This window comes from Falco punctatus, assembly GCF_963210335.1.
Source record: "Falco punctatus genome assembly, chromosome: 16".
NCBI classification, from domain to species: domain Eukaryota; kingdom Metazoa; phylum Chordata; class Aves; order Falconiformes; family Falconidae; genus Falco; species Falco punctatus.
The window spans coordinates 4,068,635-4,094,497 of NC_137596.1; the positions used below are offsets into that span (position 1 = coordinate 4,068,635).

The following is a 25,863-nucleotide window of genomic DNA, read 5'->3' on the forward strand; positions in this document are numbered from 1 at the left end:
AAGGACCCCAGCGCTCGGTACTCGCCCTACCTACGCTATCGACGCTTGTCGGTCTTCAAGTGGCACCGTAAAATCCTCCTTTCAAAAGCCTTTTTATTCAGGACACACGTCGATGTGACCCAGAAAGAGTTAACCAGTACTCCAGGAATGTGATGAGTGTTAACCCACTGCAGCTTCACACTGTCCACTCAAAGCTGGAATCGAGGAGGGGAACAGGTCAGGTGGAGGATTAGGAAAACATCTCTCATGGTGAGAAATCTGCCAGGCTCCCAAGGGAAACGATGAAAACCCTGCTCCTTGAGTCACTTAAAACTGGACCCAGTACAGGAAAATCTGGTGTAGGGAACAAGCCTTCCCCCATAGGGGGAAAACGGAGAAGTTGGATGACCTCAGATCTTTTCCACCTCCAGTTTTTGTGGTTCCAGAAATGTGCAGAGGCGATGGCTTACACAGTGCAGGACAGGTAAACCGGATGATGAACAGTTGCTACCAAACCTGCCAGAGTGAGTCAACCCGATCAACACAGCTCACCAACGGCATTTGGGCGCTGGACCGCTAGGGCTGCACTCAGCTGGAGGCGAGGGGGGGCTCCTAAGGAGAGAAAAAACATCAACATCTGCAAAACCCTACAAGCTACGCAACGGCCAGGGCAGCACAGGACCACCAGCTTACGACAGCCACCCCGGTGGCTTTTAACCTTGGCTGGTTAAATCTCCAAGCTCCAACATTTCAGGCAGGAGTTAGAGGACAAAGGATTTGCACTTCACATAGCAAATGCACGAGGTTTCCGTGTTTTCAGGCAAGTTCTTCCAGTTACTTACAGAGTCAGAGTCCTCAGAAAGCCTAACGGTCAAGGAAACAACCCCAGTAACACCGCACAGGATGCTGCTGGTTCTGTTGTTGCTGTTTAAGAGCCACGTCCTTCAGAAACAGGCTTACTTATTGCTAGCTAGGGTGAGGAAAAAAGCTAGGAAAAGCTCGTTCCTTGATCAATATCAGCCTCTCGTACTTTCTTTTGGAGACAACTGCTGCTAATGCCTGGGAGATTCATGATCTGTCTAGTCCATTATCTCCCAGCAAATCCCAGCAAGCACAAGATAACAAACACGCAGTTTGTCCTTCAGAGACCTGCACTGGCCGCTGCGTTCTCCCGAATGTCAGTGAAACAACACACAATAAAAAAAAAAAAAAAATATCAAGCCTCTGAGCCTGCCTGGATCTATGGAAGGCAGCAGTTGCCCGTGCAAAGACACCTGCCCTTGACAGACTTGGCAGATCAGCTGGGAGGTCTGTGACTCTTGTCATTCTAGCAGAGCGCCAGCCTGCCTGTTAAAACAGGGTATTTGCACAATGATGAATTCTGATTTCAAGATAATTTATAGCCTTAGTAAATAAACAGGCTTACGGCTGTTTAAACAGTCACATACGATAGCTCTGGGCAAGCACAGTGAAGAACAGAGGAGTTGCCCGAGCTGGGAACAGGCAGCAGAGGAAAGCAAGTGAAGCCCAGAACACTGCCCGTCAGAAGTGAAATCCTTCCCGTCTCAAAACCACCACCTCACCCCGCTCGCTCAAACATAGTTCTCATTCACCCTTCTACTCGCATGCCTGCGCCAGAAATCCAAGACATCTTGAACATGACAGGGTATCGCGTCACCTTTCACCACCTGCCTTTGACACCGCTCCATCCAACTCGCCGCACACGGGTTCGCACCCATTTCACCCCACCTGTCTGGGCAACCGCGTACAGCAAGAATTGTAGTTAGAACTTCTGCTGCTGCTAAGCTTCTGTACCTTTTTATGGCTTTTTTTTTTTTTTTTTTTAAATGGGATTGATAGTACTGGAAAGCCGGCAGACTGGTTGAGACACTGAATTAAGACACCTTTGAAACCAGGGTTGTGGGGATCCACTTCACTTCCATTCTGTTACCAGAGGTGTTTTAGAGGGGCTGCACGTTCCACGGCACAACGACAGCCACGGCCGTTGGGGCTGGTGCAGAGGCAGGGAAGGAGCAGAGATGGCTTTTGCTTCGTTTTAGCTGTATCCCTCCAGGCAACCCACAACCACCTGCTCTACCAAGAGCAAGATAAATTATTAAGGGCTGGAGGCACCAACTTGGGAGAAAGCAGCCGAGAAGTGCAAGAAAGGAAACAGCCAGCCTACAGATCCTGAGACACGTGAATCCTCTGGACAGCGGAATTATTCTGGACAATGCAAGGCACTGGATATTCCCTAGCAGTCATGGGATGAGAGGAAAAGGAAAATTTCAGCTGCCTACCAAGGACCACTCCCAGAAGGAAGGTTCGGATGAATCTCTTCTTCCAGGGAAGGGACAGAGCGTTCTCCCTGCAACCAGCTTATCCCCCCACCGCGGCACGCAGGGGAATACAGGAACAGCCCTGCCACGGCCAAGAGCACGGAGGAGATTAACTCACTCCCTCCCCACCGCGCCTGTTCCTATAGATCAAGCGACTCGGAATATTTATCCCACGTTTCGATCGTGCCTATGGGCCTGCTTGGCTCGCCGCCCTGAAGAGATTACAAGCAAGGAAAGGTAAAAAGCTAGCCAAGAGCGGCAAGGCTTTGGCCCCACGCAGCGGCTAGGATGTGCTCAGCCAGGCTCCCACCCCAAGCAAGGCTGTGAGGGGCTCGGAGCACTACAGCCGGCTGGTTGCTGCTGGGCTTGCTGGGACCTGGGCTGGGTGCGTGGTCAGGGCAGCAAGGACAGCCCAGCAAGCTGGAAAGCGGTCTCAGCCGTACCTTCTGCCAGCCCAAAGGAGAGCACGAGTTGGAGCCAACAGGAGCCACGCATGAGGGAGAAGCCAGTCTTGTCCGTACAGGATCTGAATGGCCTCCCTTGGACAGGAGTAGCTTTACGCCAGGCTGCCCCTACCTCACCAAATAGTCTCAGGCAATCCTCCCAGCCCCGCCGCCTCTTCTCCGGGTTGGGACAACGCTTCAAAACCACCTTTGTAATAAGAAAACACACAAGACATTCCCACTACAGCAGATGACCTCATACAGACGTGCAGAAGGCTTCATCCCAGCAAACACGTTTCGCAGAGATGACGTTCCCTCACCTGAGGAAACAGCACAGGGCTGGCCATAGCTCCCAGGAGCCCCGAGCGTTGGTCCCTCTCCAATTCCTGCGTTTCACCCAAAGCCAACGCAGCTCACGCTGTGAAGGCTGCCAGGGCTGCCCATCCCTCCCTCGCCCAGCAGGATGGGATCCCGGATAAGCAGGAGGAACGCTGAGCACATGTCCTGGTCCTGGCCCGGGAGGTTGGCCTCAGAGTTCATACGCTTGAATTTGGAGCTGAATTGCCACACAAGTCAGAGAAGCTCAAGATAAAGCCCGTGTCGTGTCTATACACGTGCTACACCCGTGTCTGAGCCAACTGGAAGTCCTGTGGCTGCCTTAATTCAGCGCCAAATCAGCGCTGAAGGATCCCACTCTTTACCGAGTTCACCGCTGCTGCGAGGGTGCCAGTTCAGACCTGGTTCACGTCCAAACGTCTCCGAACACAGGCAAAAGGAACACGCACCTACCTGCAAAAATACCACGTAAAGGCACCCAGAAAGAAACAGGCCAGGTGCAGAGCGAAGTCGGGCTCTCCAGGGACATCACCTCAGCCTCCCGAAGGTTAATTCTCCAATATCCTGGAGCGCCTTGCCCGGAGGATGATGAGCCACGGTAGCGAGCTACCTAAAGTCACAGGACACATGAGAAAAATAAATTCAGGTTGGCTAAGGCTTCATCGCCCGCCTGACCCAGAACACCATCGGAATAGCTGGGGTGCCTCGCGTACGGCCAGCGCCCACCGGTGCCACGCACACCGCTCGGGGACACCTCTGACCCCATCACTGCCTCTTCTTGCCCAGGAACTCGGAGGAGTTGAGGCTCTTTCCCAAACCTTCCCACCAGATCTAGTTTCTGCTCACAGGCGTAGGTGTTACCGAGAATCGCTGCTGCTGGGAAGAATTGTTCCGCAAACACGCTTTGAACAGGATCCATATAGAAAAGGTTTGTATTTCCTGAATGGAAACGAAACCCCTTTATATAGGCTGCATCGGAGATTCAAGGGCCAAACTGTTCCCTTCAGACCTTATTTTCTTTGGACCTTGAGTATACCCCACATGAGACATCTGGCACGGAGCTTACAGGATACAGTTTGCTTTGGCACTGGCCGGGTTTTGGAGCTCACAGTGTTTAAATAGGATTTTATGAATTGAACAGTCTCACTCTCTTCTGTAGTGCCTCAAATTAAGGTTTCCACATATGCCTTTAATAGAGATTTGCTAAGACACTTATTGCATGTTAAATAAACATCACTCGGTGAAATAGAACACCCTCATTGAGGATTAACAAACACACAATTCAGTCGGGCTGCTGCAGCTGTTAAACCTCAAATGCAACTTCAATGTCATCATCAGTCATTTTATTAAGATAATAATTGCCCTATTAATGCTAATTAAATGACTAATGCCTTCACTGTGACGCTGTTCACCAATAACCCCCAAAGCAGATGCAGCAGGGAATCCCCTCTCTGCTTCCAGCGAGCCCCAGGTTAGTGAACAATTAGTCCACTACTCCAAATAAGCTCCCAGACAGAAGTCAGAGAGGGTTTTGGAGAATGAAGGGGGTTGTACGCAAGAAAGCTAACATCTTCTTGAAAAATCATGGGCAGGTTAGTTAATCCACAGGTTGAGAGACCTAAGCTTGGTCTTAACCAGGTAAGCGGGGCAGAGCAGTGACTACTGGCCAACAGCACCAGCTGTAGGGCTGGCAAAGGAGAAAGCCGTCGCCGCGCTGACCACAAGGTCTCCTCATCCATACCTTACGCCACAAACACCTCCCCAGGCCCCTGTTCGGAGGGCTGGGGAAGCCCAGCGCTCTGCTGGGGCACTCGAGCCACCCAGAAGCCAGAGGGGACGGAGGATGCTGACCCTCAGGGCGGCCTCGCAAGCTGGGCTCTATCCCCAGGAGAGCCTCAAGCAACACACCCCCCAGCTCCGTGCCTCGTACGCCAGCCCCAGCTGCTCAGCACCCCCAGCCGAGGCTCTGGCGCAGTAGCCGGGAGCAGGCTGCGCTGCCCAGCTGTTGGGGCTGACCTTCCATCAGGAGATGGACCAGATGTTCCCGCATGGGCTACGGAGGGGCTTAGCAGCAGCCTCGGCGCCTGAAGCCAAAGCTATGTCGTAACACTTGGCTGCCTAGGCGGAGAGATTCCCCTGCCCCTCATTCCCAGATTTTTGGTAACGATTATTACTATTAAAGTTTAAAAATAAAGAAAGCAAAAGTGGATTCCTTGCATCCTCATCATTTTAATTGGAAGACGATCTTCCTTAAATGGTAAATGTAATTGACCTCATCGCAAAAGAGGCAGGGAGGAGCAAGTTATCATTCTCCATGTGATAGTAACCATTATTGCAGCTCAGGGATTCAACCTATTAGCACAGGCAGGCTCCCATTTGTTAGACTATAAAATAACACATTGCCAAGCCCTATAATGGGCTGCAGATTTAGATATTAATTGTTAAAGTATCTCTGAAATGTACTATGTTAAAAGGGAAATGACCTCATGTTTCCTTTGAGACCCCTCACCTTCCTCCTGCTCCAAGAATCTTCTCCTTGCTCCAGTCCCTGCCACCATCCCCTTGCTGCACAGGACTCCAGCACAACTTGCACGAGCCCTTTTTCAGGGCTCGCTTCACTCTCCAAAGCAATGCCAACCAAACCAGCTCAAAAACAAAAACAAAACCACCAAAAAAAACCCCCCACCTTGTTAACCAGTTCAACTGTCACTCAAGGTTCCTCTACTGGCATTGAGGGGACAAAAGGAAAAGAAAAGGGGCAGGGGAGCATGTGCTGTGGGGGGAAGTTAGATTCAAGCCAAAAGGTTTGTGGAAACCAACCTTCACGGTTCAGGTCACTTCGTGACTAGACATGTTGTGGTCTGAAATGAGAGAACAAGGATGAGAGATAAGATAGACCTTCGCTGATCCCTTAAAGTTTTGCCACAGGAGGTACTGCCCACACCGAGACCCCGCAGCCCACCCAGGCACCCTACCCCTGCCCAGCTGGGAACACAGGGCTGCATCCCTACGCATCCCCACGGGTCGTTTCCGTTTCATTCATTCCTTTCCTAGTCTTGGGGATCAGTAAGTAAACAGGAGCACCAAAAGGCTCTTGAGATACCAAAGCACACAAGGATCACACCAGCGTGCCAGGCTAGGCATGTTTGAAATTCAAGGTGCTTGGAATCAGAGCATGATCTCAACAGGAGAGAAGCACTGAATCCTGCTCCAAGCCCGAGGCTCCAGAGAAGACATTTGGCAAGACCGGGAAGGGGAGGCCGGTAACCATGACAACCGCTCATTTCTCAGTACCAGACAACAACGAAGACTCCTGAAGATACAGGTCCCATGGCCACCGCCTCCCTCCCCCCCATCCTGGGAGGGCTCTCCATCCATCACGCCACGCAGAGAACATCACCCAGGAAGGTACCACAGGCTGCCCCTCAATTCAGAGACCCCCCCAAAGGGGGATACCTCTGCTCGGCACGGGCAGAAGGAGCTGCTGAACGCTACACTCCTGGGACACAGTCTTCTCCACCTCACAATTCACGTGGGCAGATGCCAGGCAGTCACCTCCGAGCATCTGACTTCCAAAGGCTGGGAAAAACAACTGGGAAAGCCACGTGAAAATTAACGACACGGGCGCTAAGGAACAGACAAAGCTTAAGGAAATCCACCATCGCGTGGCAGAGCTTCACCCACCTAGAACAGCAGAAACGATTCTGAAACGCGTAACTTCATCCTCATTGTTATTCACCAGACACGTCAGGTAAGCAGCTTTCACCTCCACTGGGCAACCACATCACTGGGCTTTATGATCTGTGCACAGCACGTAAAATCAGGAGTAAAATTAAAACTATTCCGATCTCAGCATCAACACGATGGTGGTGCAGGTAAAAGGAACGGAACGACGCAGTCCCCCCACCCCCCCCAGCCCACCTCCCAGGCATCTCGAACAGCTCACACAAGTCAATTCTTCCCTCTACCTTTCACCACCTTCCCGGTGGCTGCGTCCTCCCAGCACTTCGGGCACCTTCTGGGCGCACTGTCTTCTCAGCAGGTTCCTTTGGAGACCAAACAGAGAGCTGCTCCACAAAAAGCTTCAGTTCTTCAAGACAGCCATTCGTTGGTACGTGTCCCTGCGTCAGGGAAAGGGCTTCCAGAAGCCTGGCCACCTGAGGCAGGGCTCCAGCAGCTGGTTGAGCTAAAAACAGAAATTAAGGAGCATGGGGAAACCCTGCATTACTTTTGTAAGTTTATTAGATCAAGGCCTTGTCTCAGGCTTTTTCTAGATTACCTTCGCTTTGTCAACGTGGGTTTTTTTCCCACACACCCCCCCTTGCCTCCTCTCCCCAGCTCTCCACTCCCCAGAGCATGATTAGATAGAAATACAGCCACCACACAGCTTTATCCCCCCTCCTCAATTCAAAGAGCACTCGTGCATCAGCATCATGCTGTACCACTCGCTTCTCACCTTGGTTTTCCTCCGCATCACCAACCACAGGATCCTGAAAGCAGCACAGCTTCATCTCCTGGGTCTGACCCAAAGGAGTTTCAACCAGGCTCCCCAACATTCACCTCCTGCAAACTCCCAGCCCCATCTAGAGGTCCCGGTCCTCTTCTCCAAGCTTCCAGCCCCCCGGCAGGGCAGCAGAAGCTCACCAGGCAGGAGGCAAGGCTAGCCAGCTCTCCTCCCCCGAGGAGCAGCATTTAAACCCAGCCAGGTGCTCATGTTTAGCTTAACTGGCAGATTTGGGTCAAGCCACACCTGGTCCCAAACCAAGCCTGGCCTGAAGTGAACCCACCGCAGACGTACCCCCCCCATCAACGCCCGCTCGATCCAGCCAGCTGCCCAGGCGGCTCCCTCCATGCCAAGGAAAACCGCCCCAGGGGCTGGCTCCCAGATGACCACTTCGCCAGCCAAACTGGGAGCCACGCTGCCTGTGCTCAGCTCCCGGCTCCGTGCGAGTCACACCATCTCCCTGGGCTCAAGCCCCCGTGCCAGGATTAGGTGTCTGCTCTGTGGGGGACCTCTGGGTGTCTGTAGACCAGGGCACGCACCCTTCCCGTGCCAAGGCAAAAGCCGATGCGTTCCCACACGGCTCCACCTCAGAGGTCGCCTATTCAGGTGGGAAGATTGGCCAAGAAGAAAACAGCACCAGAGCCTGGATTTTCCTGGCTAGTTCATCAGCCTTGAGCACCAGCTCTTCTGGCCCGTGTTCCTTGCAAGGCACGCTGTGCGATCCACACGGCCCAAAGAGGAACGCTGTGCTGGAAGGAGAGCCAGGACTGTTTCAGATGTCAGTGTCTGCAGCTGCTGTGTTGATTTTAAGGCAACACATGTGCCCAGCGAAGCGGAGAGGTTAACATAACCCTGTCACTGCTCAACGCTACGAGAAGCATGAAGGTTCGAGGAGTGAGCACAGAGATGTGCGGTCAGGACGCAAAAACGTTATTTGGAGATGTACTGCTTTAAAGACACAAAAGAGTAAGAATGGAAACAAAACGTACAGAATTTCACAACTGACATCAAACGAGCTCTTCAAAATGAGCTTTTAAACTATATTAAAGCCCGACACACACCTTTTTTTTTTTTTTTTTTTTTTCCCCCCAGGAAAAAAAGGACAGGACCTTAAAGCTGTGCTCTTCTTTAAGAGACCTTGTAGAACAGTTCTCGTGAGGAGACAAAAGTTGTTGGGGGGTTGAGTTTTGAGCTGGGGGAGACAGGTACCACTCCACCTTTGGCAGGAGCAGCAAAAAGGAGAAGAAGAAGATGCTTCTGGCCTGGGATGTCGACTGGCTGATCCAGTTCAGCCCTTTTCTTTCCCAATTTCCCGACTAAGTGCAGACCACCTGAAGAGCAGTGACCAGGAGAGCTCAGGGCAGTGTTTCAGCTGGAACGCTCAGGCAAGTGGTCTGCTTTAACCCCTGCACTGGGGTCTCGTAGGGGCTTTCTGTCTGCAAAGCAGATGCACACATGCAGGTTGGGAAATGAGGAGGGAGAAGACACAGCAGGGACAGGAAAGGGGAAAGGCAATCATGGTCTACCACTCCGTGTTGTATTTCGAGCCCGTGGCTGCGAGTTTCTCTTCCTTTACTTCCAAAAGACTTCTTACCCAGCTTTGCCCGGTGCTTTGCAATGGGGCAGAAGGTGCTGTGTGAACACAGGGTCTGAATCTTGCCTGGGAGCCCTTCAGCTGTCGAAAAAACACAAATGCAGAAAATAAAATTTTAAAGGATCCCAGAAAAAAAAAAAAAATCAGGGAAAAAATCTCTGCTGGACTAAATAAGGAAATGAATTCCCCTAATTACCACAAGATGCTCCCCAAGTCTGACAGTATCTCTTGGAGCAGATGTGTTCAAATAATTTTTCCTCAGCCTCCAGCCTGCGTGGGCAGATTCCAGCACCAGCCACTAACGTTAAAATGTACCTAATGAGTATAGACATTAAGAAACTGCCTTGGCTTACGGTGTCTGCATTTTTCCCATCCTCCAGGCCAAATTGCAAACGTTTTGTTGGTATTATTCACATCAGAAAGTGCTTGATTTGAAGAAAAAAAAAACCCAAACCACTACAAGCTGGATCCATGAAAGCAATTGCTAGAAAGGAAGGACTGGAGGCCTTGGAGTTCTTCTGCAGAGACAGTAAGCACAAAGGGGCAGGTCTGAGCTTTTTCTAGCAGTGACAGCACATTCTGCCTGCCTTGCTCAGAAGCCCCTGCAGATGTTACTCAGGGATGAAGAATTACACACACTCACACATACACCCCAAACAGGTTTCTCTCGCTGATTTCCCGTGTGATTTGCTGTATTCGAAACCCTGCTGCATAGCGATGGAAGTTCCTGGAGCGATGTCTTCTCCGAGCAACAGGCAAGTTTGCAGCTGCAGAAATGCAGCAAATAAAATGATGCCAAGTTTTTCTCCGTTGTGCTTCCCTTGCTGCTTGGGAAGGGACTGTCCAAAGATCTCGGAGAACCTGCAGCAGACGCAAGAGCAAACGCTCTGAGTTCTGCCATCAGGTGCCTCCCCTCTGCCACCGGTGTTATACAGCTGCTTTACAAATGTTAAAGTGGAGATCATTGTACCAGCTTGTAAAGAATGACTTCGCAAAAGTCTCCTTCCCACCTCCCTCTCCCTTCTCCCCATTCCCTTGCACAGAGCAAGCTCTCTCCTTCTCTCCTCAGTAATCCACACTTAGGCTCAGAAAACATCTGCTTTAATTAGACAATGGTTGCCTGAAACAGGCAAAAATGTCCTGGAATGAGGGGACTCCGGGAAAATTTGCCTTCGCCTGGGGTAGCCACCTGACCTCTTATCAGAGCGATGCCGTGCGTGCCCCTCGCAGGGCTCCATACGGGCAGAGATGGGATAGCTTCTTGGAAGAGCTGGAAATTAAGAGATGTTAATTGCAACCTGGCCAGTTAACCCTTCCAAAGGCGCGGGACAGGTCCCCGCAGCACTACACTGACAGCAGGTATCTTCCCTGCCTGTTCCGAGCTCGGTTTCAGAATCCAAGCTCTTGTCCTCCTCAGGGCCCCCCTCTCTACCCCCACTCTCCATCCTCGTTTCTGAACGAGCTCCAAGGTTGATTTCCTGCGTGTTTGAATAGGACCAGCTTGACACAGCCTGCCTTGGGATGAAATCACCAACTTGGCTTGCCTTCTGTCTGAAAAACAAATCCTTCTGCAGGGCTTTCATCTAGAAAAAGGACAAGGATTCTGAAATGCAGGCAGGCCCCTGCCAAGTTCCTGTGAACTGCTGCCTGAGTAAAGCTTATGTTTGCTGTGTATTTAGCTTAGCTTTAATAAAGGTTACCGAGCTGAGATTTGACGCTAAAAATAATCAATGAACCTCCTCCTGTTCGCTCCCCTGGCAGCTGAAAATAAGGAAGTCAAAACACAGGTGAGATATGGAGCGCTTGCAAGGATGAGCTGTTTTTCCAAAGAGGAATGGGAAACGCACGGGGAAATCTCACACGCTGGGTGAGCAAAGGCTGGGCAAGCTCGGAGAAAGGGAACTAAGACAACGTGAGAGGACCTTCTGCCATGAGCCAAGTATTTAGGTTGTGATGGGAATAAAGTCTTCTGGGATACCTGGGCTTTGGCTTTCCTGTTACTCTGCAGAAGATGGTGATGCTGCTGCTAAGTTCTGGGGAGCCGGCAGCTCTGCACGCCCGGTGTGCCAGCAGTGTCGTGCAAGGTGTGTGACACGCATCGGGGCCTGCTGCACGCTGGGGCTCCTGCACTGGGTTTGGGACAAGGTTGCTTCTATCCCACTCCTCAAATTTGACAAGCAATGGATGGGCTGTTCCAGCTTGGCACGGTAGGCTGTATTTGCATCCCAAATAAGCGAGATGCCAAAATTATAATGCACCTATCGTACTTGGTTTGCCCCTAAACCTTGAAACTAGCCCAAGGCTTGTCTCTGCCCTGCCCCAACGCTTCCAATTTCCTTTTCCAGAACAGAAAATAGTTTCTGTGCTCACGGGGAAAGGAGTGGGATGGGCAGCACGCTGCCCTCTCCCCAGCAAAGCGCTGCAACGGAGAAGAGCAATAGGAGCTGCGGGCTCGGTGATGAGTTTGTTACACGAGGGTTCCTGTGCTCCAGGAGCTTCTCAGCCCAGCTCATCAGCCTGGTCCTCCTCAGCTTAGGTGAAGGAGAACCACAAAACGAGGTGCTACAGCCGCACTAGGCTGTGAAGGTGTTTGCCAGGTGCACACAAGCAGCTACAGGCAAGGCTGGGCTACGTATCTATTCTGCAGGAGCCTGCACCGATCCTGGCTAACATTTCTCCTCGTCGGAGAGCCGGGGTCTGAAAGCCACCATATGGTTATCATTGGTACCGGAGAAGCATGTGGCCAGGACATGTGTAACTCACATTTTCCTCTGGACCACACTCAGCCTGCACTTGTTTATTGTGGGGGAGGGACTGGAAAAAACATTGACTCACCGTCAGGAACAAAACATTTCAAATCTCGAATTGAAAATGACTCGGGTTTTTTTGACAAAGCTTTTCTGCTGGTGCAGAGGAAAGGGAACAAGGACTGAGTGGGAAAGTTTGGGGGCTGCACAGCGTTTTCCTTCAGTGGACAGAAGTACGAGGGATACGCTGAAGGGAGGGACAGCTCTTTCTGGCACTGCTCTAGCCGACGTCAGGTTTCTACTCCGACCTTGCTCGAGTCTGCACCTGCTTGAACCCATACAGAAAAATAAAGAGCCACGTTACCTCTATTCCTCAAGTCACGCCTGGTTTAGGCATCGTTGCGCTTGGAAATGTCTCCATCAGAAACCAAACTCAGACGGGCACCCCGTATTGCAAACTACCTGCCCATCAGCCAAGATATAACGATGCGGGCAGACCAAAACTGTGCTCTGCAAATGGCCCACGCGGGGCTCAAACCGGCGTGCTGGCAGAGGAGGTTTAATGCAGAATTCGGTGCCTTTCAAGTACAACACACACCTCTGCTACACATTTACTGCTAATTTTGCAGCTTTGTGCCTCAGCTTACCTATATTAATGGCTGAAAGCTTGCAACGCATGTGTCATTTTAACAGTCTTGTATGACCAGCAGCGGAAGAAGAAGAGAAGTCCGTAGGAAAATGGAAATCAGAAAAATGGCTGTGGGCAAAAAAAGGGCCCCAAACGTGGGCAGCGCTACCCTCTGCCCTGTCGCACAGCTGAATTCGACAGCTGCGCTCGTGTCCGGTTCAGCGAGGCTGGCTGAAATGCATTCATCTACTTACAAAGCTGCTGCAGATCTAAGGAGGCTCTGCTGGGTCTAAGATCTGAGCCAAGCTTAAGCCTGGATTCTGTCGCGTCCAGCTCCATTTGCCACGATGGGTTCTGCCAAGCTCGCCTGAGCACGGGAAAGGCTTCCAGTTCTGATTCTCAGCTCTGCTCTCCTGCCTCTTTCCGTTCTCCCTCTCTCGTTCTGCTGCCGGAAAACACACGAACAATGGAGATTAGCCAGAGCTCAAAGGCCTTTCAAGTGTTCTCCAAAAAGCACGAAACCTCTGTCTCTGTTCCTTGCTGGCGTCACACAAAGCCAGTTCTCCCCACACCCCACACACTCTCCCGGACATCTGAGAACAGCGAGTGCCTCACAGAAATGAAGGGGGTTCCTGTCCTCAAATCTAACGAACAATGAGATGACTGAACATCTGGAAGGAACAGATGCTTCTCATATCCCCGGCCGGCGCGTTGCAGGGTGTGCTTTATGCCACCCAGCGCCGTCTACCCACGAAGAAAGGGAATATGGGCTCCTTGGCAGAGTGGAGCCTGTCAGCCGTTGAGTCAGACAGCTGTGGGTTCACCAACACGAAAATGTGCAGTTGGTGTCTCACTGCAAAGAGCAGACGGGACAGCGCTGTTCGCCCGATGATCTCGGAAGGCGCAGCAAAGGCAGGGAGGTACCCACAGCACACGGGATAGACCAGGTGTCGCGGGGGGCGAGCTGCACGCCTGTGCAACATCAGCGGGCTCGGCCCGACGCCCCGTGGCCCTTCTCTTTAGAAAATCTTATCTCTCAGCTCACGGCAGGGTGTGCAGGAGAACTGACTTGCTGGTTTGGTGTGTGGAGTCACCAGTCAGGACATCTGCATGTAAAGAACAGGGACTAAACTGGCAACCATCAACTGCCAACAAGGGATTTCTTTTTGCAGCCAAATCCCACGGCTGGAGCAGGAGCCTCCCGTCTCCTGTTGCAGACCAAGAGCAGACAGGAACAAAATACACCTGTCCTTTAGCCGCGACATCTGCGTGCCCTGCTCAGGTATCACGTTTGCTCTGCCTAGCACCCGAGGAAGCAGGAGCCGCTCGCTTCATTTTCCAGAGTGGCAGCGCAGACCCGCTGAGCCTGCCAAGCCAAGGTTTCACGGGAAGGGCACTCTGAAGACTGATCCCGTGCTATTTTCGCAGCCCAGCCCTCTGCAGTCTCACCTTTGGAGATGGACGAGTGAGATCATACCTGCCGGGTGCGAACGAGGAGAGCTGTGTTGGCAAGTCCCACCTACCCGGCACCACGGAAGGGAGACGAGGACCTTGCAAGTGCCACAGCTCTAGTCTGTACTCAGCTGAGCTGAGCCCCCGAACTCCAACCTCGTGGAAGTTTACAGTTCAAATCCACAAGGTATTAAATCTAGTTCAGTCACTTCCAACGCAGTCACTAAGCTGCCAAGCAGCAGCGTTGGGAGTTACACAGAAATAATCCCAGCCCGAGCTTCTTGTGGCATCATAAATTGCCTGTGTCGTCAGTCAGCAGAAACCTGAGAAGAAATTCTTTCCTTTGCAGTTAATTATTTCCAAGCCTTTGCAGCCTTAGCAGAACTGGTGAAAGGTGCTGAACTGACAGCCCTGGAGGAATAGGCTTTCCATTTGTCCACGGAGACGGGCAGGAGCGAGCCAGTAGCAAGAACTTCACCCTGCTCTGCCAATGTGCTGCAACGCTTGTGCTCCAGTTGGACAATTCTTCTCTCCTACCAGTCCACGCTAAGCAGCTCTGCTCGTACACCCCTGAAAAACCCCAGCCTCAGACTTGTGTAGCGTATTTGCAGGGCCAAAGCCAATGTGAATTTTAGCCCGTGTAGCTGGCAGCCCTCTAAGGGGGAAGCAGCCTCCTCCAGACCCGTTGCTGACGTTTATCATGGCCAGGTGCAAATCTTCTTGCACTGGCCTAGCGCCATGAGACCAGCGTGTTTTTAAGAATTTCACCCTCCTACCAGACAGTGTTTTTCAATATTTTGCATTAAATCTTCTGCTGTATTTGATTAGCCTGCAGCAGCTGTTTTCCACTCGCACAACAAATCATAAATCTATAAGCTTATGTGTGAGAGACTGTCTGTGCCTAAGAATGCTTGTGTCTGAGAACCGCGGGGCTGCACAGCTGTGCGGGAGCCGTACCTGAACACAGGCTGGAGCGAGATACAGCAAATCGATACAACTCTCATACATAATCCAGTTTGAATCTATGTTGGAGGCTGTATGATCATGCAGGGTGTCATAAATGTTTGTGTACGCACGCGCCTAAGAATTCCCGCTTGGATAGGCGGACAAATTTGTGTAATTCCTTAAATGAGCGTTCCGCACTGAGAACATGGGAATCAGCGTTAATACACACTCGATGGCACCAGCGTGAGCTGTTCGCATACTTCTGCGAAGGAAGGTGGGTTTTAGCACAAGCACGTAGGACACACAAGCATGGGAATAGCAGAGCACAGGTAAGAAAGCATTACGAAGCCTTGATGAGCCCATTCCCGTGCACAAAAACACACGTCCACGTGCAATCAGGTTTGTGCATACTCAGTCAAGAACTGCTTGTTGTGAGGCCAAGATCTCCCGTCCCGTGGCCAATTCAGATAAGGAGAGCAAAGGGCTGAAAGAGAAGGGAGGGGAAACTGCTACATACATTACAAAAAGAAAAAGAAAAGGCGTTATTCAAAGACTATAAAAGGCAAAAGTTTGGATGAAGGAGAAGAGAAAGGGTTGCCAAGTCATTACAAAAAAAAAAGAAGAAGGAGCAAGCTGCTGCCAGGTCTTGGCACGTGTGCTTTTACTTGTATAAATCAGTCACTCTAGACCTATGGTAGTTCTTGCTGACAAGCTGTCAAGCTCCTTGGCTGGGGGAATAGGGCATGTGCTTTACATGCACTTACAGAATAGTAAACTGTTATTAAAAGTGGGAAAAAAAACCCAGCCTGATTTACTTGTGGTTTTGCCTGCTCAGCTGTATTATCACAGAACAAATTCACTCGTGCGCAGAGCAGTCCGAGACCGTGGAAAACTACAGGCTAACCTCCCTTTGGAAGCACTTGACCTCTTAAGGGGATAGGCAGAAACAAAACATCTCTGGGAACAGAGAACATTAAAAGAAGAAAGAGGCTAAAGCCACAGAAGTACTGTGAGGATTTCAAAGAGCCCAAAGCACCGAGGGACACGGGTCACCCCTGCTTTGAACCACACAGACACCTGTGCACGCCCCAGCCTGGTTCAGGAGATGGGAAAAGCACCTCCAGGCAGGCTTAGATCAGCGCTGGGATCGGGCCCACTGCTACGTAAAACGCAGATGCGTTAGCTGGGTGCAAGGCAGAGCAACTGCCTAAGCTCTGGTAGCAGCCAGCAGCCCTGAGCTGGCTGGAGGTGACAGCAACGGAGGAGGCTGCCGGCTGCGGCAAGGGACCGGGGAGACGTGCGCTGTGTCTGAAGGCCACTGGGACCACTGGCGAAGATGGGCTTTAGATGGCAAAAGATAGGAAGGATGGATGGGAAGGAAATCTAAGGGAGGGAAAGGAGAATTAAAAGCAGAAAAGCCCCTCAAATTACGATTTAGAGAGATGTTACACAAAGAGAACATATAGACAATCATCTAAGGAAAACCTGACCAGACTAGTTCTCTCTGTATTGACTTTGCAGTTAAGCACAGCCTCGTCGCTGCCCTTCCACGTTACAGGGCATTCCTCCTGTTCTATCACTCAGCGAACTGCCACAATATATACGTGCGTGCACATGTGTATTTATATACATGTGCACGCACATATATAAAGACAGGCACACACCGGTCTGGACGATCTGTCCATGTTGCCCCACCAAAACACCACGTTGGCACTCATCCCCACTCCCATCCAGAACCTGTCAGCCTTCCCAGGACGGATGCCTGTTTGTCCAGTCTATCCCACATAACACACTAACCCATTTTGGACAGTAATACGGCACTCCCAGTGCCAGTCCACGCACCGGGTTTTTAGGAGACATGCTTTTCAGGCTATTCAAACCTACCAGAATAAAAACTGCATCAAGACATGAAATTTTATGGCGCCATTTGTAGCAACACTTCCAAAACTAGCTTTGGCTGGAACGCAGAGAGTTGGATCGTGCTGATCCAAGACCCACAAAACACACAGAGCATCCTTCCTGGAAGAGACTGAGTTTTTCTGAATGTCTTTTCCTGTAAGTCTCTGTTTATGGGGTGTAACCCCACACCTCTGCCATAACCTGTTCTGATCAGTCCGCGGGGCTGGTATGTCCTCACCGGCACATTTGTGTCCCTCTCTGAGTTTACCATTCATTTGTTGTAGTCATGTTTGGAGGAAAATGCTTATAAGACAACAACAGAGCTATTTTTAAAAATAACTGTCTGCTAACAAAACCAAACCCAACGACTGCTGCAGCCTAAATCTCGACCCTGACTGAGAGCCTATTTGAGCATGCAAGCAGACAAAATTCCAGCAATAATCCCACCACTAATTCACAGGGAGTACGAGTTCTTCAGGACATGGACTGTGGATACAATGGAAAAAAAAATATGGAGAAAACGAGATGTTTGTGTGGATTTGCAAAGCGGGGCTGTAGCCAAATCAAGTACTTTGGGTTTCCAAATCCCAGCTCCTGGCCCCAGCTGATGGACTCGCTGCCCTGCTGGTTGAGACTTCAACACAGGACCAGAACAGGGCACAGGGTGCTTTGCAGTGGATCGTGCTGCTGAGGTCTCTGGGTGGGTCGCGGGGAGAAGGTCAGATTTGTGCAAGACTCGTTATGTTAAAGTAGGTCACTGATCCACCCCATCCATTCCGGGTTATATGCCTTACTGATGACTTCAGCATCTAACTGTCTTGACAACACCAGCGAGGAAGCACCGCTGCCAAAACATTAATGGATCTAGGGCAAAACTCAGCCCCGAGCAGGAAGCTGGTGTAACACCCAGGCACTCTACCCACCTCCCAAACAATGCCTAACCGGGATCTGAAGCTCCTGCGAGCAAACCCAGTCGTGAGCAAGCACATTTGCACCAACGGTTATGTCCCGGGGTGGTCTCTGCAGTTACGCAGACATCCGCATCTAATGAGTTCAACGGCTTTTCTACGTGTTACTGAGGATCTAACTGAGGATGTTACAGATGGGGACAGTGATGCACTTGCCCAAATGGTGAGCTCTGCGACAGAACCATCGCTGGACACCATCACAAAAAACCACAGGCTCTTCCTTTCTGGGCACCAACAGCACGTAGCCAAGCCCAACCGAACCAAAAAACCCAGTACAAGCACCTCGGTTGTTAAGTACATAGTTATGTCAGGTAGTTTACTTTGGTCTTCTTTAAAAGGTGAGGCTGTGAACAAGTCATGAGGCATGAGGGATTAAAGGAAGGGGGAGTAAGAGGTTAATTGGATTCTATTTGGAGAGGGATTTAGGTTGGCTGAGTTTTTTCAGTCAGCAGCGCATAGTGGAACATGTCACTTGTAATTGAGCTAATGAAACACCTCTGGAGATAAAAAAAACACAAGCTAAATTCAGACTTGGCTCAGAGACTTCACCACAAGTTTATGCAGGGATGTAACTGCTTTGTTTAAGGACTGTGGGCTGCAAAGGTAACAGCAGAAACTGGTTTTACTTTGCAAAATCTGCTTTTTGTCACTCAAGGCTGCTGGACCCGAGGGCAATCACACAGGTTCTTTTGTTATGGACACTTTTCCAGGACAAGAATCTAACCTCTGCCAATATGCTAATGCAATTTACTAAGTCCAGCCTCTCTCCTGCTCTATGATATTAGATCGGTTTTCTACAAGGAGAATAGGGAGGGCAAGCATTTTGCTCCATGGTTATGGCGATGGTTCCATCCTGGACGAGGCTGAGCTGAAGGAGGGCTGCAGATAGCTGCAGATAGCACTTTCATGGTGGGCTGCCATCTTCCAGCACAGATTCTTTTGGTTTTCACAAGGGGAATGAATGGTTTGTTTTCCAGGCTTGAAAACCGTGACAAAAACCTCCTCTGCCCCAAAGCCAAACTCCCAAACATGACCTGAATGCAAGTAACGGACTTGGCAGCGCTGGGTTAACGGTTGGACTTGATGATCTTAAAGGTCTTTTCCAACCTAAATGATTCCATGGTTCTGTGATTCTCAGGGAGTGCTGGCTTCCCGAGTCTGCCAAAAGGCTAAGCCAGAGTCCTGCAGGGAACTGCGTCCTCTTTGTGAAAAATGTTAATGCTCTGAAATTACCTTGTCTTCCAAGTCAGGAAGAAAACCTTTAAAGGTAAATTACATGCAAAAAAAAAAAAAAAAAGCCCAAAACAAAAACCACCAAACAAAAACCCTGGAGACATATTCAGGATGCAGTTTCAAAAACAGAGGTATTTTGTCCAAAAAAAAAAAAAAAAAAAAAAGAAAAAGAAAAAGAAGTCTGTCTTTTCAAAATGAACCACCAACTCAGAATGAAAGTTACTTTCTAAGTTAAAGAGTTGCAGTGAAAATTAGTTTCCAGTTTTGCAGGTTTTATATTCTTGCTTTGGGGATAATTACCATAATCCACTAATTTTATTTCCAAGACACTTTTAGAAGACCAAAAGTCCACTTCATCATTCCCCCTGTCTCCCTACATGAGTTTAAGAATAAAGTTAGCTTTAATGACAAAAGAGGATGTACTTGACACCCCTGATTAAAAAAAAAACAGACGACAACATAGGAATGAATTTTATGCAGCTGTATAGAAAATATTATGGGCATGAGGACCTCAGCCTTTAAGTGCACTAGAACACTTCTGTCCTAGTCTCATGATGCACGAAACCCTGAAATGATGTGGCTGCCCCCGTGTAAGAGAAAGCCATAACAGCACAGAGCATTGTATAAAACACTAAGTTACTGTATGAGGAGATGGAGACTTACGCCTGTAGCCCCTGCATAGACTGACATGGCAAGGAGATCCAGGAGGCTGGTTTTTTTTATATCCTGGTAAGAGTGCCGTTTGTTCAGCAGGAATTGCCTCTTTCTCTTTGATTCCTCCCGCTGTGGTTTGATTCTTCCCTGTTCCTGCTGAGGTTTCATCCCTCCTTCTCTGGCTTTAGGAAAGAAGGCAGGTAAGTATCTGCCTGGACTACTAGCAGGTGCCTAGAAAATGGAATGTCTCAGGTTAATTAAGGGAATAAAATAGCCAAGGTGCTGAAGGAGAGGAAAATGTGCCCTGGTATGTCAAGCAAGTTGCATTCTGTGCCGTTAGGACTCTTTGTCTCTCCCAACATCCAGCTCTGTGTTGGACAGCAAACAAAAGAAAAGCTTTTTCACAACACAGGTCCTGCAAACCCACTTTGAGATGGGAATTCAAGCTGCAGGCTTTCTGGCATCATCGCTAGCAATAAAGACAAAAACAGATCGTGCCCAGTTCCAGCTCTGCAGCTGATTCAGTGGATTTGCACAAATGGCAACTGATGGGGAAAAAGGCACCACTGCCACCAGAGTTCAGCTAACAGTTCTCAAAAGAAAGGCAGCCGGTTCCCTCCCCCAGAGCTGCACTGCTCCCATAGCGTGCTCAGACAAAGAGGGGCAAAACCAGTAGCAAAAAAACCTACGTAAGACACCCCAGACAGCGAAAAGGATCCTCTCCATGGAACAGCTTTATTGTGCTGAGGGTTTTCTAGCCACGCTTTTGATGAGAGCCATACTTTAAAGGCAATCCACCCTGGATTACAAACCATATAACATTCGAGGAGGCAAGAGCTTGCTATTCCACATTAAGGGCTATTAATTGTTCTGGTTATCCTGTTGTGTAGTTCAACCTAACTTACTAATTTCCCCCTACTCCTGCTGCAAAACATCCATCACTTTTTTTAAAGGGCTACATAAAGCTGCAGGGGAAGGCTCTGGTTTGTGTTAGCTTGATTGCTATAGACTTTAATAAAGCACCCATCACAGCTGCCTAGCCACACTATAGATCAAGCTCCTGTAATTCTTTTCACGTGTCCAGAGGGGAAAGCTAAGCAAAACATAAAATTTAACCTCCCAGTGCTTTATTTCTGGCTTGGAGAGATGTCAAAGGCCATGCGAGCTTTCCCTTTTTCCTGGCTACCTGAGAATCCACAGCAACAGATGGAAGAAAGGAAAGGCAAGCAGGGACAACGAGATAGCTCCAGGAACCGCACTCCTCGTGTCACCTAGCAGCACGCCAAGGGCAATGTGCAACACTGAGTTACGGGCCCGGGAAAGACAAGTGTAAACAGGGGCCTTTGGAAACGCAACAGCGAAGGCAGGCAGCTTCTAGACCAGCTTTTTTTCCTCAACAAGGCTGCTGGGGATGAAGCCACCTGCCCACTGCCTACCTGTGGCAAACCTGGTAGGGAATGCAGCACAAAAGCTCACCGCGGCCGAGCGCGCACATACAACTAGCGAGCGTGCTACATTCTGCAGGTTTTCTTTGGCACTTTGCTCACTGAACCTGTTGCAGAGAGAGCAGCGAATTCCCTGGATGATTCACGCTAGCACACATGTCAGTGGGATGTGTAGCAAACCCATCTTGTGTAGGAGCTTCCCAAATCTGCTTCCTCGTCTCCCACTGGAAGCGACAAGCTCCAGGCTCCTCTGCCTCCTACTACTCAGGGTGGGAAAGGTGAGGAGGAGCAAAGCAACAACAGGTTTAACTCCTATCCCCCATTTCTTCCTGGGTGCGTTATTCCCTCTATCAACAGGAGAAATCCTGGAGAAACAGAAAAAGCCACGGTATTTCTTTGACAAGCGATGCTCCCTGGCATTGTTTTATACACCTACTTCACAACGTCAAATTAATTCCAGGAGGTTAGCTCGTGTCCATGCAAAAGCATTAATGGGACTGAACAGTAATTACATCCTGCCTCCGTCAGACAGCTCGCAGCAAACGAGATGGGTGCAACTACTGTACAATTCAGGCAGGACTGGGGCTTTGCCGCTACAGCCAGCTAGACTAAAAATTTCCTTGAGTTTTCTTTACGTGAATCCAAGCGCTACCAAATGGTGCTCACGCTAAGGAAGCATTCCTCTCCGAGGTACCAGACGCTGCCCGTGCAACGTGCAGCAGCCACGTTGCCTTCAGTTCCACTCAAAAACATCCGAACGCCTGCCAGATGGCGAGTGGAGGAAATAATGTGTACGCACACACGCGTACGTGGGCATCCTCAGATGGTGTGAATCACCGACGCTGGAATCAGCGATTCAATGTGTTAAACAGTTTTTTAACTTAACGATACAATGTGTTAAACAGTTGTTTTTGGTTTTTTTTTTAAAGTAAAAGAAATTGAGCAAAATTAAAATATTGAATTACCTCACTGTCAGGTTAAAAAAAAAAAAAACAACACCAAAAAAAAAAAAAGGAGGTGTAAGCCTTAGAAGACAAATAGCATTTGTTAGAGCAATTCACTTTGTCTGTTCTTCAAGGAGATTTTTCACCCTGAGCTTGCGCTCGCTTTCAAAAAAAAAAAGGCTGACCTGAGCATTTTCTAATTTATTTAAAACATACCAAAGTCAACCCAAAGCCATTTCTTTTTGTTTGGCTCTTTTCTTTCTCTGTATTAATTTCAATTCAATCAACAAGGCAGTTGCATAACTGTTGTTTATAATTGCTGTCACGTCAACCCTGAAACTGATCACTGCAACACTGAAGTTATATAAAAAGTTTTGTTAGGATTTTTGTTATTTTTCTCATTTAAATTGTGGGAAGATGAAGTCCTACCCTGGAGAGATGTTTTGCTTTTCTGAGCTCTGTTGCTTATTAGTCCTGTGCTTTGGTGTCTTTTCTCTCTGGTTTTGTTTTACACAGTGCAAGGGTCTGTTTATGCACATAAACTCTTCCAACACAGTTCTGTGCACCCCATTAATACACAGGCTGTAAAACACACTGCGCTGAGTCAGAGCAGCAACTGGCAAAAATGAAGTTCACAAAATGGGTAAGCTCTTCAGGAGCAATTTGAACACATTTCTGGAAACGCAGACTATATAAATGCTTAAGTGGACTGGGATTGTAATTTACCTTGCTCTTCCGAAGCCAGTGGACCATTACCCTTCAGTGCTGTGGTAGCAAACCCTGAGGGATCATTTCTCCTTGTGTGTATGTCAAAACATCTTCGTCACTTACACACACAAAACTGATCCTGGAATCAAGAGTCACCACCTCCACCAGCCCACGAACACATCACAGTTTCCTTGCTCCCCTCCCAACCCTTTTGGTTATTCCCCTCCGACTCAGAGGTGTACTCACCTGGGAGGCTTCTCCCCGGCCTCCAAAGAATTCAGTTCATCCACTTTACCATTAGTTTTCTGTCTTTCTAGAGGCAGGAATGCCAGGGGCATACTCACAGCTATCTTTGGCCCGAGGTAGTTTGAAAGCTACACTGCACTGCATACATAAATGCTTTAAGCCAACAAATAATTAAGGACTGTACTTTGTTTTGGCGTAAATGGATGCTGCCCATATTTATTTGATGTTTCTTGATACTTAACAGCAAGCTGCTTGTAGCTGACATTGGGGCTTTTTCTTAGAAATAGCCTGGAAAGCGTCAAGAGTCTACGCAGAGAAAAAAACAAAAGAGAAAAATACACTGAAGTACCATCAGCACTCGCCACCTCCAAACAGACCCCTCTGGAGATCAGAAAATATTCTGCTTCCTTACAATTTGTATCTTCTCCTCAAGTCCTGCCTCCCTGTGGAGGAGAAGCTTGTTTGGAGATGGGCACAGGATCGCAGCGAACCGTGCCTCTGCTTTCCACTCCAAACTCCAGAGCAGTTTGTACGGGCTGACAGAAGAGCGAAGCCAGGTTCTTGCCGGAGGTTTAACCGAGTAACCTGTTTCGTAAGAGAATTAACCCCGAAAAAGCCAGCAATGCCAGCTGTTTCTGTAGGGAAGCAGCAAGGAAGGAGTTGGTCAGTCAATGTTTTTTGCATGGTCGTTGTTCAAAATTCCTTCTGAACGAGCACATACAGATTGTGAGTGTGTGCACGCGTGTGCGTACAGGGGAACAAGCAGTACTTTGGGAGAAAAAACTGTTACCTTCTAAAGGATGTATTACAAAACACAGGATCTAGCTGTATGCAGGCATAGGAAGACCGGGAATGCAGTTCTGGCAGATGCGGCGGATGTATTCCCAAGTAAATCCAACCGGTTGTATGTGAATTGTGGGAGGGGGCTGTCTACGAGTCAGCGATAGTAGCGCAGCCACGCAAATTAACAGGCAGTCGAGCAAAGCACCTCCCCTGTGTCGCGGCCATCAACTTCAGCAGTGGGATAGAAGAGTTCAAATCTCAACAACCAGAGGTAAAGGTGCAAGCGAGATATACAGATAGGTGCCCCGTATGCTCTCTAATATTCACCGGGAGACCCTGAGACCGAGACAAAGGCAACTTGCGATCAAAGGCAATTAATTCAAGCCCTTAAAGTGGTTTTCAAGCACTTGGGTCTCACTCTGGGTGCCTGCAGGCTATTTCTAAAGCATTTGCGAACAGCAGCTAAGAAAATCGGGGCTACTAGCAGCAAGTGTAAATCTGCTCTCCGAAAAGCACATGTCTCCTCTGAAAAAAAAAAAAAGCGTTAACAGATCCCTCAACTCAGAAGGGCTGAAGAGCACACGGCTCCGAGCTGTCACCGAGGTTCTACCATGTACGCACTTACCCCTGCTCTGCTCGCTCGTGGTCTCACAGCAATCTCTGCTCTAAGAGCGGCGATGACAAGAGTTACGCTCAGTACTCTGGAGATGCAGCATACACAAGCAGCTCGTGAAAAGCGCTTTATGCTTAATCCGAGCCAGGTTTCTCTTAGCAGCTTCATTTTCACCAGGATATCACATACGTAGGAATGGTGCAGTAAGCCCTGGGAGCACTCTGTTCCCTGCTCTACTACATTCTCGGTAGCTATGAATTCAATCTCATCTCGGCCGCTCTCCACTGTGCAAAAGAAATAGTGCTTCATTACTGTCAGGAATAAAATGCTTCAACGCTATAAGGAAGCCACAGAAAAACTTCAGTGGTGTACTCGTGCTTTGTTACGGACATCTAAAAGATGTTTCATACTAAACTTACAACATATGATTGTGCTTTGGAAAAATCCGCTCCAGTCACAAGTCTGAACCTCGATATCCATCAAAGGTATGTGTTTTAGCAGTCGTGCCTTAGCTTTGTGATAGTATATGTTCATATACAGGCTTTAGATCTGTAACAGTCTGCTAAGCATCACTGCGTACTCCTAACTGGGTCTGTCTGTCTTCAAAGCAGCTAAATTCTTGCTTTTCCAGGAGACCAACAGAGGCAGAGCCTTTACATCTCATTCTCTCCAAAGCCTTCACCAGATACGTTCCCTCTTCCAATTACCCTTCTGCTAAAATACTTCTGCCCCTACACGAGGTCCTCAGGAAACTGAGAACTCGGGAGTTTAGACACTCTCCTCAAACCCCGCCACCCAAGGTTCGTCGCGGCCGCTTACTCTGCACCACGGCATGCTTTTCCATTTTCCTTTTCACTCCCGTGTCAGATGCTGCACACCGCTGGACTGCTAGCATATGAACCACGCCAGCCTGCTTGTTATTCACACAGGCTACCGGGCAGAGCTCAAATCATTTCAGCCAAGCGGTTACAAAACTTCCATTTTCCTACCTGTGCCCTAGCTATGTGTTGATCCAGCCAGCATCCCAGCTCGGTCAGACAGGTGGGTCTGTAGGAGGCAAATTAATTTAATTGCAAGGGTTGCCAGAAACAGCAGAGGTGTATTTTAAGTCCCATGACTCTAGGCTGTTTCAGGACTATTTTGAAGCTCACACAGCTGCAATCACGGTGACTCTGTCTACTGTCCTTTATAAACATCTTCTGCTTTGACTAATTTGATTAGGATCGTTCTTGGCTGGCTTTCCATCAATAAAACCCCGTTCAAAAGGCGGCCCCACCGCTTTTGCAGAATACGGCCTAAAAGAAAACATTAACAAAAGGAAATGTAATATACAATGGAAAATTAAACAGAAACGTGTACTTTATTCGTAATACTCTTTACTCATGTGACCTCTCCAATCATTT

General features: G+C 49.2%; 1 protein-coding gene across 15 annotated transcripts in view; it reads right to left on the minus strand.

Moving 5' to 3' along the window:
* Window positions 1–75: 75 nt before the first annotated feature.
* The window catches only part of ZBTB44 (zinc finger and BTB domain containing 44), a 67,578-nt gene continuing 41,790 nt past the window's right edge, over window positions 76–25,863 (minus strand). For 2 of the 15 annotated variants that reach the window (XR_013924032.1, XR_013924033.1), the window contains exons 6-8: window positions 25,612–25,755; window positions 25,450–25,507; window positions 22,274–24,744 (exon numbers count right to left, since the gene is read on the minus strand). Coding sequence is in view for 4 of the 15 variants with exons in the window: in XM_080366663.1 (XP_080222789.1) it covers window positions 25,637–25,755 (119 nt within the window). In the remaining 11 variants the exon portion in view is untranslated. Of the gene's footprint in view, window positions 6,690–6,781; window positions 6,899–7,065; window positions 13,016–22,273; window positions 25,756–25,863 lie in introns of those variants that run through there. The other 13 variants (XM_080366663.1, XM_080366669.1, XM_080366662.1 and 10 more) reach the window with 11 other exon arrangements.